We start from the raw sequence: 21,289 nt of genomic DNA, 5'->3' as shown, positions 1-21,289 counted from the left end.
CCTAATCTATGCAGCCTAACAATTTACATGAAATGAATTATAGAAGTAAATAATGTATTATGTGTATGCAGGTTTAAACAGATGTGTTTTTAGTCTAGACTTAAACTGACAGAGTGTGTCTGCTTCCCAAAAGACTGTTCCAAAGTTTAGGTATTATCAACTCTCCAGAATTCTAAGATCGCAATACACGTGAAGGACTATAATGCATTAAGAGCTCGCTCAGGTACTGGGGAGCTAAACCATTTAGTGCTTTATAGGTACTGTAAGTAGCAAGATTTTAAAATCTATAAGATGTTTAATAGGGAGCCAATGCAGTGTTGACAGAACCGGGCTAATATGGTAATACTTCCTAGTTCTAGTATGAACTCTAGCTGCTGCATTTTGGACCAGCTGTAGTTTATTTATCAAGCGAGTGGAACAACCACCCAGTAGAGCGTTACAGTAATCTAGCCTCGAGGTCATGAACGCATGAACTAACTGTTCCACATATGTCGTAGTTTAGATATATTTTTAAGATGGAAGAATGCTAGATGCTAGAAACATGGCCTTCAAATTAAAGATTGGCATCAAAGAGCACACCCAGGTTCCTAACTGATGACGAAGACTTAACAGAGCAGCCATCAAGTGTTAGACAGTATTCAAGGTTATTACGTAAAAAAATTTTGGTCCAGAAATTAGTTTTTTTCTGAATTTAGTAGTAAAGAAATATAGAGCTGAGTATCATCAGCATAACAGTGAAAATTAACGCCATGTTTCCTAATGATATCTCCCAAGGGTAGCATGTACAGAGTGAAAAGCAACGGTCCTAGTACTGAGCCTTGCAGTACTCCATATTGAACTTGTGATTGATATGACTACAAACTGATAACGGTCAGATAAGTATGATTTGAACCATGACAATGCAACTCCACTAATGCAAAGATAGTTTTCAAGTCTATTTAAAAGAATATTGTGATCAATAGTGTCAAATGCAGCACTAAGATCCAGTAACACTAATAGAGAGATACAACCACGATCTGATGATAAGAGCAAATCATTAGTAACTCTAATGAGAGCAGTCTCAGTACTATGGTACGGTCTAAATCCTGACTGGACATCCTCACAGATACTATTTCTTTCTAAAAAGGAACATAGTTGTGATGAAGCTGCCTTTTCTAGTATTTTTGACAGAAAAGATAGATTTGAGATCGGCCTGTAGTTGACTAATTCTCTAGGATCAAGTTGTACTTTTTTAATAAAAGTTTTAATAATAGCCAGCTTATGAATTCTCGGTACGTATCCTAGTGATAAAGATGAATTAACGATATTAAGAAGAGGATCTATGACCTCTGGAAGCAATAGCTTAGTCAGTATAGGGTCTAACATACATGTTGTTGATTTTGATGATTTAACAAGTTTAGACAATTCTTCCTCTCCTAAAGCAGCAAATGAATTGAATTTTTCCTCAGGGACACTACAATGCACTGTCTGATGCGATACTGTAGTAGACGGTTGCATGGTTATAATTTTCTCTATAATATTGTCAATCAAGTAAAGTAGTTCATAAAGTCATTACTGTTGTGCTCCTTGGAAACATCAGAAGTTTAAGCTTTATTTCCTGTAATTTAGCCACTGTATCAAATAAATACCTAGAGTTGTGTTTATTTTATTCTAAGAGATTTGCTTCAAATGCGAAAAACTTCTAGTTTTGTTTTCGTCCAGTGGTGCTCCATTTTTCTGGCAGCTCTCTTATGAGCCCAAGTGTGCTCGTTGTACTACGGAGTCAATAGTTTCTGTTGCAACATCGAGGTCTTCTAAGCTGTCTTGTATGCTAAGGTGATGAAACTGATCAGGAAGATTATCCATCCATCCATTTTCTTCCGCTTATCCGGGGCCGGTTTGCGGGGGCAGCAGTCTAAGCAGAGACGCCCAGACTTCCCTCTCCCCAGACACTTCCTCCAGCTCTTCCGGAATTCCGAGGCATTCCCAGGCCAGCCGAGAGACACAGTCCCTCCAGCGTGTCCTAGGTCTTCCCTGGGGCCTCCTCCCGGTGGGACATGCCCGGAACACTTCCCCAGGGAGTCGTTCAGGAGGCATCCGGAACAGATGCCCGAACCACCTCAGCTGGCTCCTCTCGATGTGGAGGAGCAGCGGCTCTACTCTGAGCTCCTCCCGAGTGACGAGCTCCTCACCCTATCTCTAAGGGACACCCAGCCACCCTGCGGAGGAAACTAATTTCGACCGCCTGTATCCGGGATCTCGTTCTTTCAGTCATGACCCAAAGCTCATGACCATAGGTGAGAGTAGGAACGTAGATTGACCAGTAATTCAAGAGCTTCGCCTTGCAGCTCAGCTCCTTCTTCACCATGACAGACCAGTACAACGACTGCATTACTGCAGAAGCTGCACCGATCCACCTGTCAATCTCCCGCTCTATCCTTTTCTCACTTGTGAACAAGACCCCAGGATACTTAAATTCTTCCATTTGAGGCAGGACTACTCCACCAACCTGAAGGGGACAAGCCACCCTTTTCCGGCTGAGAACCATGACCTCGGACTTGGAGGTGCTGATTCTCATCCCAGCCGCTTCACACTCGGCTACAAACCGTCCCAGTGCACGCTGAAGGTCCTGGTTTGATGCGCCTAGGAATCCTGTCCATAAAAATAATGAACAGGACCGGTGAGAGAGGGCAGCCCTGCCGGAGTCCAATACGCACTGGGAACAGGTCTGACTTACTGCCGGCAATGCGAACCAAGCTCCTGCTCTGATCGTACAGGGACCGGACCGCTCTTAGCAGAGGGCCCCAGACCCCATACTCCCAGAGCACCCCCCACAGGGCGCCGCGGGGGACACAGTCGAATGCATTCTCCAAATCCACAAAGCACATGTGGACTGGTTGGGCAAACTCCCATGAACCCTCCAGCACCCTGAAGAGGGTATAGAGCTGGTCCAGTGTTCCTTGACCGGGATGAAATCCGCATTGTTCCTCCTGGATCCGAGGTTCAACTACTGGCCGAATTCTCCTCTCCAGTACCCTGGCATTGACTTTCCCATGGAGGCTGAGGAGTGTGATCCCCGTAGTTGGAACAACCCTCCGGTCCCCCTTCTTGAAAAGAGGGATCACCACCCCAGTCTGCCAGTCCAGGGGCACTGTCCCCAACCTCCACGTGATGTTGCAGAGGCGTGTCAACTAAGACAGTCCCACAACATCCAGAGGCCTTGCCACCGGGGAGCTTCTGAAATACCTCAGTGACTTCAGCTTGGGTGATGGACTAGTCCACCTCTGAGCCCTCGGCCTCTGCTTCCTCAGAGGAAGATGTATCGGTGGGGTTGAGGAGATCCTCAAAGTATTCCTTCCACCGTCCGACGATGTCACCAGTTGAGGTCAACATCTGCCCACCTCCAATGTAAACAGTGTTGGCAGGGCACTGCTTCCACCTCCTGAGGTGCCAGATGGTTTGCCAGAATCTCCTTGAGGCTGACCATAGTCCTTCTCCGTGGCCTCACCAAACTTCTCCCAGACCCGAGTTTTTACCTCCACAACTATTCGGGCTGCAGTCCGCTTGGCCTGCCGGTATCCGTCAGCTGCCTCAGGAGTTCCACAAGCCAGCCAGGCTTGATAGGACTCCTTCTTCAGCTTGACAGCATCCCTTACTTCCGGTGTCCACCACCGGGTTCGGGGATTGCCGCCACGACAGGCACCGGAGACCTTACGACCACAGCTCCGAACAGCCGCATCGACAATGGAGGCGGAGAACATGGTCCACTCGGACTCCATGTCTCCAACCTCCCTCGGGATCCGGTCAAAGCTCTGCCGGAGATGGGAGTTGAAGATCTCTCTGACAGGGGACTCGGCCAAACGTTCCCAACAGACCCTCACAGTATGTTTGGGTCTGCCGAGTCTGTCCAGCTTCCTCCCCCGCCATCGGATCCAACTCACCACCAGATGGTGATCAGTTGACAGCTCTGCCCCTCTCTTCACCCAAGTGTCCAAGACATACGGGCGGAGGCCCGATGAAACAACCACAAAGTCGATCAGCGTCCTCCAGCCTAGGGTGTCCTGGTGCCACATGCACTGATGGACACCCTTATGCTTGAACATGGTGTTCGTTATGGACAAACAATGACTAGCACAGAAGTCCAATAACAGAGCACCACTCAAGTTCAGATCAGGGGGGCCGTTCCTCCCAATCACGCCCCTCCAGATGTCACTGTCGTTGCCCATGTGAGCGTTGAAGTCCCCTAGTAGAACGACGGAGTCCCCAGTCGGAGCACTTTCCAGCACCCCTCCCAGAGACTCCAAGAAGGGTGGGTACTCTGCACTGCCATTTGGCCCGTAGGCACAAACGACTTAGAGTTTTAATCGCGCCCCCTTTGCAATTATGGATGTGCAACACACACACACACACACACTGTGATAACGTTCGCGCAATTTTTTGAAACTACAAACACAAATACTGTGATAACGTTTGCTAAGTAAACATACACAGTTTTTAATACAATATCTTTAAAAATATATATATATATATACGTGTGGATACACACTATACAAACAAGGTTTAAATTATATACACAGACATTCTACGACGACAACAACAACTTTAGACGCATTTGTTATTGAATTGGCTGACATCGACTGAAATGACTATTTGCTCAAAAAACATTAAATACACTTACTTCTTCTGGAGGTGACGTTGGATCGCGAACAGTAGGCAACGATCCACACTTGAGGATTAACTTTGAAGCAAGACCTGCTTTGAATTGACCCTCGTTCTCAAAACAGTCAGTCAAAAAATGATTCGCGCAAACATAAACGTATTTTGGAATTTTGAGTGGCGCCTTTCTTTCGTAAATAAAATCCATCCACTGCGTTTTCAGTGGCTCTGATGTCGGAAGTAAGTGAAAACTACTATGTTCATTATTACATCCCACAACAGAACACTTATGTTTCTTAGGAGACATTACCGGCTGTTGTTGAAACAATGGAGGATGGTTGACAGATCACCGAGGTCGGGGTCTATGCCAAAACCAGATTGTCAATCAAACCACGTGGGTGGGGCTTAGCGCAATTCTACGTCACAGTGAGAGCAATCTTAGAACAGGGCGTTCTGAGACAGTGCTTATGAATTATTGAGATTGTAAAAAAACCACTGGGTGGATTTTTCTCATTCTAGGGTGGTTTTGTTCACACACTGCCAACACACATTTATGGTCAAACACCATGTAAAAGTGAATTTTGCATAATAGGTGCCCTTTAATGAAGTGGTCAAAATCATATCTGACCCACTCCATGTCTCCCGATATATTTGCGCATCTTATGATGCATCTTACTCATGCTGTTCACTTTTCATAATCGAATAAATGGATTTAAAACATAACATAGGACTATTTAAACATAAATATGAAACTACATTTTCTTTAATGGCTACCAACACAGTACAGAGAAATTTCATGTCGTGAGCAAGAGCGGATCATGAGTCAGGAGTCGCATCAAGAATAATTTATTGTTAGACTTATTTGTAATATTGGGGGCATTCAATTTATTTGGCATATTTTTATTTTTATTTTTTATTTTTTAAAGTAACGCAATAGTTACTTTCCCTGGTAATTAGTTACTTTTATAATGATGTAACTCAGTTACTAACTCCGTTACTATTTGTGAGAAGTAACTAGTAACTCTAACTAATAACTAAGTAACGTGCCCAACACTGATGGTAGGTATTAAATAGGTAACCAATATATAATCTTTTGTGAGCCATTATTGGACATTCATAACATTTATAATGATTTATAGTTATAGGCTGCCTGCACCCCCCCCCCCCCCCCCCCCCCAAAAAAAAATGTGCATGTGCAAAATTAAATACAAGTAGACACAACAAACCCAGTGTTCTTTATATTGTTTATGAATTTTAAATCACAATTTTAAACAGAAAACTCACAATTAGATGCAGCACTAGTTGCTTCTGATATCAGCATGTTAACAATTATTTTGTTGTATTTTTACAGGAACCAGATGCCACTGAGTCCTGCTAAATCTGTTTTTAGAAAAATGAAAATGAAAGAAAAAAAACCACCTTGGAAATGACAGGTATGTTGAACAGGAACTATTTCAGGAATGGCAAGAAAAGGTGGGTGACTGTTAAAGTCTCTGTCTTTAGACCAGTGTACTCAAAGTGCCTTTGGCCTTAGTTATATTTGGATTATGTTGTGTTGTAAATAAAATACAATCAATCAAAACGACATTCTTTCAATCTCTTCACATTCTTAGTTGTATGTCCCTCACAGTCCCACCTGATAGGGCCATTAGGGGAGGGTCTTTGTCTTCCCAGGTGTGAAACACATCATTATTCACGATCATTCATGCCCTCCCCGCAAAAATTCTAGGTTATAACATACTTATAAGTATAACATACTTGTACACCTCCAGGGCCCAGAAAACACCTCAGACCCCAGAGGGTTAATTCCTCTTGTTTACCAGTTTACTGTCTAATGAATGAACATTATAAGCAGCAAAGCAACCATTTCTCAAGACTATCCAGTCAAAATGGGTTAATGTTATCTTTAAAGTGGCTTTATAGGATAATACAAATAGACAATTCTTACCTGATAACACAAAATTAAGCACTAATCTCAAGGGTGTGGACTGAACGCAGTGAATGTGATGTCTGTCTCTCTCTTGTGTCTTTCTCTCTCTGTTTCTCATGTTTTCTTTCTGTTTCTGTTTCTGTAAATCTTGGCAATGAGCTCGCCTGCATATATACCGGTGTTACAAGATTTTCTGTGTGATGTGAACTTATACCTAAATTTTAATTATTTATAGTTTCATAACTGTTTGTTATCATCATGCATTTGGAAGCAGGGCTATTATAGTTAACTAAAAAAGTAAAACTGAAACTAACTATAAAAACATTTTCTTTACTTAAAATAAAATAAAACTTTAACTGAAATGACAATGAGAAAAAAAAATATTACAGCTAGTTTCAAAGATAACATTTCTCATTTCAAAAATAAAATACTAAAATAATTGAAACTTAAAAAAAACTTTAAAAAACGTACATTTACTAAGTTTACTTAAATTTACTAAAATTACTTTACGTAAAAAGACTTTAAGTAAAATTGAAATGAAAAAGAAAAATATATAAAAATAAAAACTCATTGAAAATATTGAGCGAGACTTGTGCTTTGACTTATTAGCACAATAATAACCTAATCTAATTTCTCTAATAATATGCTATAAATTTCAATTTCTTATAAAAGGTCCAAAAAACAAACAAAAAACATTATCCATAAGAAGGGGGTCCAAAACCCTTTAAATCCCCCCTTAAAACTGTTCATGGCGCCCCTGGACATGACCCCTGCTGTTTTGAATAATGGCTTTGATAAGGGGTGTTTCAGACAGCCACAAACAGCTACAAACTCTCTATATATCATCTTTTAGCTTAGGATATTTTTTTTTTTCAAATGAGACTGTGACGAGCAGGGCGGGCGAGAGCCGTGAGGGAACGGCGCGAGGCCGGTGGCGCGAGTGATAATGAGCATCACCTGCGAGGCGCCCCGGCCTCGAGTCTCTCACAGAGGAGCTCCGGAGGCATAAAAGGAGGAGCGACGACCGTGAAGGATGAGAGAGGACCAGGCCTGGACTTTATTTTACGTTTTATTATGTTTGTGTGGCCGGCAGACGTCCGCGAGGGTCTGCCGGCATTACTTTCGTTTTGTTCTTTATTTTGGAATTAAAGTTTTGTTGAATGTTCGCCGGTTCCCGCCTCCTTCTTCCCACATCTACGAACTGTTACAGAGACTTTCTGTGAGCTTCCGTTCATAAATAATCAACTGTTTTGTCACGGACATACAGAACAGAGAACAGAGAAACATGCGATCTCCAAACCATCGATCAGTGTGCTGTCATTTTCTGAGGACATGTTGATGATGTTATATAAATCATGCCCAGAACTCAGTGTTTGCAGAGACACATGTCAATCAAGCCTACCGTCCATTCAGAAACTGAGAAATTTGACACTTCAAGGTCAGGAGGCTGATCTCTCAGATTAGTTCAAGTTGACACACACAAGATGCTTGGACTGAAGATTTATAGTTTATGGACTGTTTTGATTTTGATAATTACATCTAGAAAGGGAAAAGCATCAATGGCATCGATAAAAGAGATCTTTGAAGCGAAACTAAAGTGATGATTTCCTCGGCCAGCGACGCAGTGGAGAGGATCGCACTAGAGAGGAGAGGATTCTGCGTTTGGTATGTATACTGTATTTACAATGCTTATACTCATTTTGATAGAATTATTATTATTTGAAATGTGAAAGCACAGTAACCAATCTAATTAACTATTATTTGACAAAAAAAAAAAAAAATGTTAAAACTATGTTTAGGATATGGCAAGGCACAGCAGGCTTGAATAAAATTGTTATTTCTGTAAATCTACATTTTGATATTGTCATAAATAAAACTGATCAAAATAAAAAAGCAACTCTTTTTTGTTTCTGTTTATTATAGCACAGACAACATATACTATAATATTTATCACTTTCAGCAGTGTTTTATGTAGTTTCAAACGGTTTTCTTCCAAATGACACCGGGATATTGCATTTATACCGCTGTATATGGGTATGGGGAGACTTTAGATTTGGGTAGGTGGAAATTACATAAAAAAATTTAATATTCAGGTGCATTTGAATAACTCTTGCGTACAACACGATAGAGATAAAATTATTTTTTTCCCAGTGTTTGCTGAAATCTAGAGGAATCTGTCTTCAGGGTGCTAGAGCACTCAGGGCCTGAGTTATACACTTGCAAAAAAGAATTTAAAACAAAAATATAAAAACACTTTTTTTGTGGGTTTATTACAGCACAGACAATATATACTATAATATTTTTTATCACTTTCAGCAGTGTTTTATGTAACTTCAAAGGGTTTGCTGTAAAATGACACCAATATTTTGTATTTAGAGCACTGTATGTGGGTATGGGAAATGTAAGGAAATGTGTGAGTTAACCCTTGTGTGTAGTGTGTATTTTTATTGGAATTTTAATATTTCCCCCTCATTTCCTAGTTTCCTAAATCTGTATAACTCTAGTTACATTTAGGGCCTTAAGGACAAAATTGTCCTCAGTGAAACCTATAAAACTGCATTTTTTTATCAAGGGTCATTTAACTATAACATGATACAGTGTTTGTTAATTTTATTCTGTTGTCAAGGAGGAAATTAACAAAGACTGTTTTGCTATTCTTTACCAGATTGTATCATTTTCTCGTTTGGCAAATAAAGCAAATGATTGCTTTTTCCTATTCTCTGCTTCTGTTGAATTATAGAACTAATTAAAATAATTGTAATAAAAATTGTGTGCATATGTGCCTGTAATATTTGAGAGAGAGAAATTATACTGTACTGCAAATAACTAATCCCACCGCCGTTTACCAGTGGAGCTTTGCTGTTTCGCTTTTTTTTTTTTTTGAGATATCAACCTTAAATTTGGAACACGATTTGTTCTGTCAGGACCACTATTGTTGATATGATTGATAAATGCATAGAGTTAGAGTACTGAGGAGCTTATATATGGATGCTGCGATAGGTGTCGTATTCCTATAGGTAGACATGAGTCACCTGGGAGTCAGCTGATGAGAGCTTGACTGACGTGACCTGCCAGAACTGACACTAACGCTTGATTTTAGATTTATGGCTTTGATTTTATAACAGTAACAGAAAAATTCCTAAATAATTTTCAAAAACTGTTCAATTTCTATTAGTGCAATATAATCCAATTAGTAATCAATTCTGCTTATTTCTGTACATAAATTTAATTTTTGGGTAAGCTAACCCTTTAACGCATTATAGTCCTTCACGACTATTGTGATCTCACAATTTTGGCCAGTTGATAAAACTTAGAATATCCAAATCAAGAAAAGATCCTTTTCCTATTTAGCACCTAAACTTTGGAACAATCTTCTAGCATTGTTCGGGAAGCAGACACACTCTGTCAGTTTAAATCTAGAGTAAAAATGTATCTCTTTAACCTGGCATACACATAACACATCAATTTTTATTTTCAAATCAGTTAAATGATTGTTAGACTGCATAAATTAGGTCAGCCGGAACTGGGAACATTTCTCGTTACATCATAAGAAGAATGGCATCTACACTAATATTAGTCTCACTGTTTATCCTGAGATTACCGTAGTCATGAATCGTGATAAATCCGATCTTCACTGAACTGGCCCCCCTGAACTGGTTTCTTCCAAGGTTTTTTTTCTCCATTCTGTCACCTGATGGAGTTTGGGATCTTGCCACTGTTGCCTTTGGCTTGCTTAGTTGGGGACACTTGATATTCAACAATGTTTTTGATCTGCCTGCATTGACACCATTGTATCTGAACTTAGCTGGACGATAACATCACTGTTTTCTCCAGCCCTGCTGTATAGATAAATTAACTCTATTAATATGAATAAATATCAATTAATTTAGACCTTCTGTACAGCCAAAATTATCTTCCTGTTATCACTGTAAAGCTGCTTTGAAAGAATCTGCATTGTAAAAGATTAATATATGTATTATAATAACTAAAAGTGACTTGACTCACACACATACACACACATAGTAATTTTGTATCAAACATTTATTATTTAATTTGATAACTTTTTGACACAACTAAAGTCACTGGACAATCTACAACTCGTCCTTTTCGCCCTGCTCATCGCCCTCTTCTGGTGGCGGGCCGCCCGCGCTGCCGTACAGCTTGCTCACGATGGGCTGCACGACCTCCTCCAGCTCCTTCTTCTTGGCCTGGAAGTCTTCCAGTTCTGCTTCCTGATGAGACTCCAACCACTCGATCTTCTCCTCGACCGCCTTCTCGATGACTTCTTTATCTTCGGACGACAGCTTGCCACCGAGCTTCTTCTTGTCGCCGATCTGGTTCTTCAGAGAGTAGGCGTAGTTCTCCAGCTCGTTGTGGGCATCGATGCGCTCCTTCAGCTTCTTGTCCTCGTCGGCGAAGTGCTCGGCCTCGTTCACCATGCGCTCGATGTCTTCCGGTGTCAGGCGGTTCTGTTCGTTGGTGATGGTGATTTTGTTCTTGTTTCCCGTGCCTTTGTCCTCAGCAGTGACGCGGAGGATGCCGTTCACGTCGATCTCGAAGGTGACCTCGATCCGAGGGATGCCGCGGGGTGCAGGAGCAATGCCGGTCAGGTCAAAGGTTCCTAGAAGGAGGTTATCCTTGGTCAGGGGATGCTCACCTGACAGATAGAAAGAGAGTGAAAACCAGAACTGATTCTATTCTAAAGATTAAAGACGGCTTATGAAACATCAAGTGTAGCAAAACGTATATATGTTCATGATTTTCCACAATGTCAGCTACTTTCAACTGTAATTCTATAAGATACAGTCGGTTTTGACGATGAAATCATTTGCTTACCTTCATAAACTTTAATGGACACGGTCGGCTGGTTGTCAGAAGCAGTGGAGAACATCTGGGATTTCTTGTTGGGCACAACTGTGTTTCTGGGAATAAGCTTGGTCATCACTCCTCCAACAGTCTCAATGCCCAGGGTCAAAGGGCACACGTCAAAAAGCACCAGGTCACCTGATCAACAGGATTCAGTCATTAATCATCTTAATCTTTTTCTTTTTTAATTGTCATTTAAACAGTGGATTTCTTTGAACTTTTAGATATAATTTACCTTTAAAAATTATATATATTATAAACTTCTTTATTACTATACATTTATTTCATAATACAGTACTCGACATTTAGAGTGGATCAAAACCTTTCATCAAAGTTGTCGTAAAACCTTATTAGGACATCTTCGTTCTTAGGACAACTTTTTTGATCCACCTCAAATGTCTACTATATTTACTATATTTAATTTATATAATAACTTACTAGATTTTATATAAATATTTTATGTAATTAGATTTTTTAACGAATGATTTAAAGTAAATAATGTAAAAAATATGAAAAAATAAATTTGAAACAGAACTGTTTTTTGAAAACAATACCATTATCATCTCTGTGTCACTACAAAAATGCGAATTTGTGAAAACGGTGATGTCGTGCATGCGTGTTATGTGTTCAGTCTATAGGTGCATTGTGTTTCTTTACAAAGTGACATCGCCATCTACTGGCCAGGCAGCAGAATAAAGCATTTTAGTTTACTCTGATCCATGTGAACAGGGATTGTTTTGACAATGTTGTCTGTATGTGGAAAACAGAAAGGAAAACTTTTCTGTTTTTAGCACATTGTTGTTATGTAAATGTACCCAAAATCAAAATAATTGAGATCAACGTATGATGCACTAATGTTGTAGTGCACTTTTCCACACCCTACAGGAGGGTGAAAGTCACTGCTGTAAAGTGAGAAGTGATGTGATGGATTTATAACACAAAAACTAAAACGAGAACATCATTGTGAAATGGAATACAGCACAATAATCATTTTAACTTGATTATTTTGTTGTCATAATTGTTGGAAGATTTAGTGGTAATTGATTAATTGTCCTTCATTCAGAGCTTCTTGATGTGGAGATAAATCTCACCGGTGTCCTCTTCTCCAGACAGAACTCCAGCCCAAATGGCGGCTCCGTACGCCACAGCCTCTTTGGGGTTAATTCCTCCGGAAAGCTCTTTGCCGTTGAAGAACTCTTTCACCAGCTGCTGGATCTTGGGGATTCGAGTGGAGCCGCCGACCAAGACGATCTCATCGATGTCAGATTTCTCCAGGCCAGAATCTTCCAGAATTTTCTGCACTTGTTTCATGGTGGATCTGAACAAATCCTGGGAGAGAAAACGCAAAAAACATTTATTTTAGAATTGTTAATAAAAACTCATGTATTTATTAGGGGTATAACGGTACATATATTCGTCCTGAACTGTACTGTATGGACATCACGGTTCAGTTCATGCAGTTAGACAATGAAACCTGGCTTGAGAAAGCCAACGTTTTGTTCTACAATTTATACTTATTATTAGTGGTGCTTGCCAAAGGCAAAGCATCACTATTGTTCTCTTGCATACTTATTTCTATTCCACTACTTCGGCACACTCCTCCTCCCGCAGCTCTTGTCACAGACCCATGAATGAGGTGTCAAATCGTGCGGCTTATTGAGGAGAGGTGTGCTGTGACTTTTATAAGTAATCGGGTGTACGATGTTGCGAAAAAGTGAGCGAAAACATCCAATAGACATTGGGACGAAATATGTGACGTCATATATCCACATCAGAATGTTGTAGAGACTTGTAGAGACTTGTTGTAGAGACTCATTTCACTCAACTTATCGAGCAGCCAATAAATGATGACATTTCAACTTCATAACCACACCCTAGTAACCAGTCACAGCACCCTAGGAACCACCCCATTGACTTCCAATGAAAAAGGTGAGATACACATCTGTGAATGAGTATATTGTAGAGACAAGTGGATGGCCTCTTTTAACTCAGACTGGCAAGTAGTCTTTACACATCACCATGGAAACTGTCTAGCCATGCCCTAGGAACCATTTATAGCACCCTAGCAACTGATCCCATTGACTGCCATTATAAAAGACCCAGTAGTATGTCTTTGCAGCACAGTGTCATAGAGACATGTGGGAGGGCTCATTTTACTTAGGCAGCTAATCAATCTCTCAGGATCATTGCGAAGCTATCGAGCCATACCCTAGCAACCACTGTTGAGCACCTTAGAAACCGAAACCCAAAGAAGGATATCTTCACATCTGAATGTCATAGAGGGGGTTGGTTTATATCATTCATACTCAGTCTTTGGAGTATCATTGTTGACAGCTGCAAAGCCACTCCCTAGCAACCAAACAGAGTACCCTAGCAACCGTTTAACAAGATCTACATCTCTGCATCAGAACATCGTAGAGACATAGGGTCTGTCTCTTTTGACTCATGCTAGCAAACAGGACTTCCAACATTCTACACATGCTAGCAGTGAATAGCTACATGCTATTAGTGATTAGTGTTAAATCAGTCTAAAAACATGCTAAGAGCTCTATAAAAAATTATATAAGAACTTAAAATCTTATAAAAACTAGCCCTGCCTAGCAACACCATAGCAAACACCCAGAAAAGCCTAGCAACAAAGTGCCGAGTTTTGTAGCTGCGAGCACCACTCACATTTTCTTCAGGAAATGTACATTCTAGTTATCATTCTTCTGAGACTCAATTTGTCTAACTCAACTCCTCCTAGTGCTTTAATGTTACAAGCATCAAACTTGCCACAGACCTTAGGCCTGTTCTGAAGTTTAATGTTATCTTTTCTAACTGATCAGACTTTTTGTATAAATAATAATCAAAAATCACACATTTCACATAGACTTACATTGGCAGAGCAAAAATGCTCCTAGAGGAGTAGTGCTGCCCACCAGAGGGAGACCTAGGAGGAGAAATCCTCTCATTGCTAGGGTGTTCTGGGTGGTTGCTAAGACATTTATTTAACACGCTGTGAATAATGATAAAATGTCCCAGTGTTATGGACATCGCAAACTTTACTGTCGCTATGGTTACCTGGTTACCTTGTGACTGCTGTTCATAATATACATGTTTTCAAGCAGATACTTTAATGATACTTTAACTGAATGAAGAAAACTATTTAAAACTCACACCTGTAAGCAAAAGCTGTTGTCAATCCCAAACAGTGACTGTGAAAGCAGCATGCATATTTGTATTACTGATATATTACTGAAAAATGCCCTTTTAATTATTGAAACATTATCTTCCCACGTTGGATTTTTTTTTTTTTTGTTTTTTTTTTTGTAAATCTTATGAAAAAATGTTTAAATAAAACCTTGAAAGATTAACATAAATTACAGTTATCATTTATTGGTAGGTTAACTAAGGTTATACTGGTAAGGCACTATAATTGACATCAGAAAATACATTTTACATTTATGCATTTGGCAGACGCTTTTATCCAAAGCGACTTACATTGCATTATACTATACATTTGTATCTGAGTATGTGCAATCCCTGGGATCGAACCCATGACCTTTGGCATTGCTAGTGCTATGCTCTAACCACTGAGCTACAGGAAAGCATAGATTCAATGTAGAAACAAAACACTTTTTATTAGGTGTCTTTATGTAATTATATAAATTAACTAAAGCTGTAGATACATGCAGGTATATTTAAAAAATATAAGTACAATGTAAAAACGTCTGTCCATAGTAATTAAATGATTAATTTAAATGTTAGACTGTGTCTCAAAATGTTTTTTGACGCAAAATTAATGTAATACAGGACAAACTGCAATACTTATATTTCAAAAGAAATCCGTGCGTGAATCCAGCTTAAATCTCCCCCTGTCTATGATGTCATTGTAACAATCAATCAACAGTAAACATGAGAAAGAGATCACTCACAGTTCTTGAATGGAAAACGTTCAGATAATCTTAAATACTGAAAGCGAAAGCACTTTTTGTTTATTGCTTGTGTGACAGATGTTAATAAGTGTATACTCATAATATTAATGTATTTCACTAATCATCCTTTATTTCAATTTTTATTTATTTACTTAGTATTAATTTGTCCACGAAAACCTTATTTTGTTTTGTATCTTATTTTTGCAATTTTTGGAAAAAGTTTTATATCTCTATTGCATGGTGACGTCACTTCTGTTCAGTCCGCGGTGAGGAGAGGTAAGCAGTTAGCGGTGCTCTCTCAATATAGGCCTGTAAAAGTTCTGAGAAGTTTGATTAAGTCAATAATATGCAGTAATACTTTTGTTCACAGTTTTATAAATGTATTAGGAAATGTTTCATGAATGGACGGATTGGATTTAATAGTTATATTATTACCGAGTACAGCGGTGTGAGTGTGTGTGCATATATGTGTGTGTGGGTGTGCCCCAACAGAAAGTGGTGATTTTTACTGATTAAATAACTGCTTTTAATCTGTGCAGGTGAAAAATCACAGATGAAACATTTTCTCATGCTGTACTCTTTAATCTGTCCAGGTATGGTTTATATTTGTTCATTTTCCAATGTATTCATTTTGTATCAATTTGTTCATTTTCCAATGCATGGTTGATTTAATACTAGCTACAGGAGATTATTTTGCATGTTTGTAACAAGCGGCAACCTCCCCCAGTTTCTCGTGAAGATAATACAGAAGTGACTTAAACTGTGATTCATCGACTGGCCGCTAGGGCCGCAGGCTGCAAAAGAGAGCAGAATCTCATTGACCCCCATGTTAAAACGGCCAAGTTTACAGCAGAAAAAAACATGTTTACAGCCTGGTTCAAATTGTGGTTTTGGTCTTTACAGCATGACAACTCTGAGGGGGGTAAATTTTTTTATAACTCATCCATTTAAATTATATTAAGCCGTAAAGTTTTGCCTAATTGTCTGTCAGCCGTCATGTTACCTCAGCAGCTAATTTCAGCTGTATTTGTGTTTTTTTCTGGATTATTTTATAAAATTTAAAAAACATGACTTGCTGCATTGATAGTCAAGACTGATGTGCGTCTGTGTACATGTGCACGCATACGGAAGATAAACAGAACACACATTATTGGATCGTATTGGCTAAAAGGTTTGTTCCTGAGATTTACTACAAGGACAATGGTGGGAGGATTTAAAACTCTGACAGCACTGCTTGGATATTATAACTAAAACTGCTGCACTACTTTGAAAAATTATACTTTGTGCTCATTTGTTTGAGAGAACATTTGAGAGATATAGGTATGTATACAGTTTTACTTCATAAACGATGCTCAGATTGCATCATTTCTTGAAGATCGATGATGGAGAGCAGATCATTCCGAAGAAATGTGATGCAAACAATGGATAATATATCAATATTACATGGATGTAATGCTTTCATGGACAAAAATACTGTTTTTTGTTTTGCAATGGACATTCTGGAAATGCCACGCCCCTTACCATTAGTTGTTACATGTGCTTCAGTGGAAATGTAAATAATGGCGTCTATATTGCTGTATCAAATTGAGCCAGAATCAGACGCAGATGAAGAGGGGCAAGAAGAACCTCTGCAATCACGGTTTTTAAAGGACATTTATTAGTGGTTAAACGGATCATTGTTGATCTGTGATCCGTACGGACCAAGCCCCAAGGTTCGACATGCATGTGATTCATGGATCAATTGCAAGTTTAACCGCAATAGAGTGATTTGCACGTGTTTTGTCTTGCTAGTTTATACATTAAATAGATATAAAACCATTCCAGCGCTAGAAGAGGAAAAAGAGGATTTAATTCGGTATTGCACACCACGCTGTTATCGGTGCGCACACACGTACCAGGCTTGCGAGCACACACACAGACAGAGGCGTGTTTCAGACAGAACTCCAAATTGATTTCTCTTTCATGTCCTCAATGCACTTAGATGGACACATACACGCATTATGTCAGTCAGAATACCCCTCTCGGCAAGTATTCTTGTAAACATATTCGGTTATGTCTTATTTGAACGAGGTGAGAATTCGGATTTGTATCTATTGGATGTATGCTTGCATGGAGTCTTACTCTTAAAGTGATAGCAACCTATAAATACCTGCTGTTGCCTGTCATGTAAATCAAACAACAAAACACAGCTTTAACAAAGATTAATCTATATTAAATTTATACAGTGAACAGTGTCATTTTACATTTAATTATTACATTTCTGTACACAAAAATTAATACTACAGTTAGACCTTATACTTTATTTGTAACTTTATGTTGTATTTATCTATGCTTGCAATTGGTGTACAGTATTTGTTATTTTTACAGTCAGTTCACTTTTATGATAACTACCTGAATCATAAAAAAGCGTACCTACATGCTCACCTCAAGGACTCCTTCCAGTTACTTACCTGTCTCCAGCATGTTCCCAAGTCTCATTCGTTGTTCCTCATCTTGTGTGAGTTCATCTGTGTCTTCTCTGCTCCAGTCACCAGCCTGCAATCTCTGCAAAGTAAAAGGACAGTATCACTCAAGTATCTGTCACCTGCCATATCTGCCTTCACTTACCTGCACTGCTGTTATTCATCTGTTTGTTCAATAAACATCCGTTACCTGCATTCCAGTGTGTCTGTCCCCTTCTGTATTGTAACAGAAGACCGGACTATAACTGCTGAACACCATTTCAAGAGCTCGTGGATGTTCTATGCTGAGCAATCACCACAAATCCACCAGCATCTTCACCAGTGATCACCTCCGCAAACACCGCCATTTCTCCTTCACCACCTGCATATGCCAGTCCCATGGCTAAACCGGCGCCTTCTCTGGTTCGGCGGGGGATTGCAACGGGTTCCTCTTGCAATGTTCGCTGGTCCTGGAGATGCAACCTCTTTGGTCCCAGAATAACCCAATTACACAGTCACTCTCCAGTTTCATTGCTCACTTCAAAGAAGTTTTCGGAAAACCTGCCTGGGATTCATCAATTAGTGAGCAATTATACCATTTAACAATGACTGTGAATGAATATGCTCTTCAATTCAGAACCCTTGCTGCCACCAGTGGATGGAACGAGCAATCCCTCATCACCACGTATCGACAGGGATTGGATCCACGCGTGCGGTTGCATCTCGCTGTATACGAGGACTCCATCAGGCTAGAATGCTTTATCCAACTCTCCATTCGCTTCGCTACTCATATGCAGTCGTGTCTCGAAGAGCACCAGGGCCAGTCATTATTTCCACCATCCCTCCACCGACTAGAATCCGTCAGCCCTCCAGAACCAGCCAACGAACCCATGCAAATAGAAAGTACCCGTCTGACAATGACTGAACGGCAGAGACAGCTGACCCAGAATCTGTGATTATATTGTGGTGTACCTGGGCATTTCATCTCTGAATGCCCCACTCATCCTCTTCGTCCCATGGTGAGTGTTATTATTCCTTCTATAAATAAGATGAAACCACTCACCACTATTTTAAACCTTACTGCTGCCGGTGTATCTCGTCCAGTCAGTGCCCTCCTCGACTCTGGGTCAGTCGGAAACTTCATCTCTGGCGCCCTCTGCCGTCAGCTCAATCTCAAGACCACAGCAACGCCATCCACCTACCAGATCCACTCGGTGACTGGAAGGCCCCTCAGTCGAAAACAAGTATGTTCCAGTGTCGGTCCAATACAGATTCAAGTTGGCATCCTCCATGTTGAACAACAACATCTGCTGGTTCTGAAGAAATCCACCGCTGACATGATTTTAGGGCGCCTAGGATTGGAGCAGCATAATCCGGTCATCAAAGTTATAGCATCACATCCAGCCCACTTACCAATCTCCTGCGAAACAAGCCCAAGTCTCTGTGCTGGAATTCAGCTGCAACTCAAACCTTCGAAACCCTAAAGGACGCCTTTACTACCGCTCGCCTCCTTGTTCACCCAGATCCTGAAGAACCCTTCATTGTGGAGGTCGACGCCTCGACCACAGGAGTGGGAGCGGTCCTATCACAGCAGCAGGGGAACCCAAGTAGACTCCATCCATGTGCCTTCTTCTCCCGCAAACTCAACCCGGCGGAGGTCAACTACGACATCGACAACAGGGAGCTTCTCACCATCAAAATGGCCCTTGAGGTGTGGAGGCATTGGCTGGAGGGTGCTAAACACCCTGTTACCTTTTCAGCTTCCGCGCACCGAACCGTAGTTGGGAACGAGCTGTTTCAATACAATAACTTGGCTCGTGGCAGGTAACTTGCATCTAGTGGTCCGGGCTAACAGAGCCGAAGCACAAAACAGTCAAACGTCGGTTGATTTTGAACAATGAACTCGGGCTTTATTCCTCAATGGAAACGTTACACATTCGTGGGCATAAGTGCACTTTTTATGTTATCAATCCACTGGAGCATTTTTCTGCGTCACCACTTTCACCATAAAACTCCTAGACTGCACTTTCCGCTATACATTGTTTACACCTTTTCATACCCCTCCTGACCCACTACGTCACACACAACATATTTCCCAATCTGCCACCGGGGGGGGCAGAGATGGCAACAACCCGTTCCTTGTTCTAACTGACCACACAAACCTGGAATATCTTCAAGACGCCAAGCGACTAAACCCACGACAATCACGATGGGGCCTGTTTTTCACCCGCTTTAATTTTACCATATCTTATTGTCCTGGATCGAAGAATGTTAAGGCAGACGCCTTATCTTGTGTCCACAGTCCTGAAGAAAATGCTGAAAATCCTGAACCAATCCTTCCTGAAAAACTCTTCGTAAATCCCATTGTCTGGTCCGAATTTGTATAGCACATTTCATACACAATGGTAATTCAAAGTGCTTTACATAAAGAATAATAATAAAAATAGAACATAAGAAATAGAAATAACAGTAAAAACAGAGAATTTTGTTATCTGGATGGAAGAGCTAGGAAGTTTCAGGGAGTTTTTTGTTGTTGTTGTCGTCCGTCAGAGTGGATCTAAATGGATCTTTTCACATGACAGGACTGCTGTCTAGCTCTACCTGTTAAGGTAATTCGAACTGATAAACAAAGTTTCAATCTCCCCTTTTGCCAAGACACCTCAAACTGCGCCACACAACCCCAATCCCCCTTCCGGAGATATCTTATCTATGCAACGCAGTTCAAATTTCCCCTTTGGAAATTTCCCCCTTTGGAAAGTGTCCTGACTGTAATCCAGAGATATCTTAACCATGCACCACAGCTCAAATGTATCCATGGTTTGTCCCCTTATCCAAATTTACCAAATTTTAACCTAATCACAAATGCTTTCTTCCTAATTCTCCCAGCTCTTTAAACCAGATAGCAATATTTAAGATGCATTAAAAGTCAGGAATAACAAGATGATACATAAAAGATATAAAATACATTAAAAATGAAATAAAAACAGGAAAGGAATTAAAAGAATAAAAAGATAATACGTATAAAATAAAAAAAAAATGCAAACAGTTCGGTCATAGCACAGTGCTCAATCAGCAAATGCATAGATAAAAAGATGTGTTTTGAGTCTGGATTTGAATGTGGCTACTGTTGGAGCACACCTGATCTCTTCTGGAAGCTGGTTCCAGTTGCGGCTGGCGTAACAGCTAAAAGCAGACTCTCCTTGCTTCGAGTGAACCCTGGGTATTAATAAGTGACTTGATTCTGATGATCTGAGTGATCTGTTAGGTTTATATTCTATGAGCATATCTGCAATGTATTGAGGTCCTAGGCCATTGAGTGATTTATAAACAAGTAACAGTACTTTAAAATCAATTCTAAATGCAACTGGAAGCCAGTGCAAGGACATGAGGACTGGTGTGATGTGTTCATATTTTCTGGTTCTGCTCAGAATCCTGGCAGCAGCATTCTGTATGAGCTGCAGCTGTCTTATGGTCTTTTTGGGAAGGCCAGTGAGGAGTCC

The 21,289-nt window shown here is 40.3% G+C and overlaps 1 protein-coding gene across 1 annotated transcript in view; it reads right to left on the bottom strand.

Moving 5' to 3' along the window:
• Positions 1 to 10,648: 10,648 nt before the first annotated feature.
• Positions 10,649 to 21,289, bottom strand: part of LOC125266024 (endoplasmic reticulum chaperone BiP-like) — a 41,221-nt gene continuing 30,580 nt past the window's right edge. Inside the window, exons 6-8 of the mRNA XM_048186511.1 lie at positions 12,523 to 12,760; positions 11,402 to 11,569; positions 10,649 to 11,222 (exon numbers count right to left, since the gene is read on the bottom strand). Of these exons, the coding sequence (XP_048042468.1) occupies positions 10,657 to 11,222; positions 11,402 to 11,569; positions 12,523 to 12,760 (972 nt within the window). The 3' untranslated portion in view covers positions 10,649 to 10,656. The remainder of the gene's footprint in view (positions 11,223 to 11,401; positions 11,570 to 12,522; positions 12,761 to 21,289) is intronic.

This window comes from Megalobrama amblycephala, linkage group LG4 (assembly GCF_018812025.1).
Source record: "Megalobrama amblycephala isolate DHTTF-2021 linkage group LG4, ASM1881202v1, whole genome shotgun sequence".
Lineage (NCBI taxonomy): Eukaryota > Metazoa > Chordata > Actinopteri > Cypriniformes > Xenocyprididae > Megalobrama > Megalobrama amblycephala.
The sequence above is the reverse complement of the archived record's forward strand: the minus strand, read 5'-3'. Positions and strand labels throughout refer to the sequence as shown.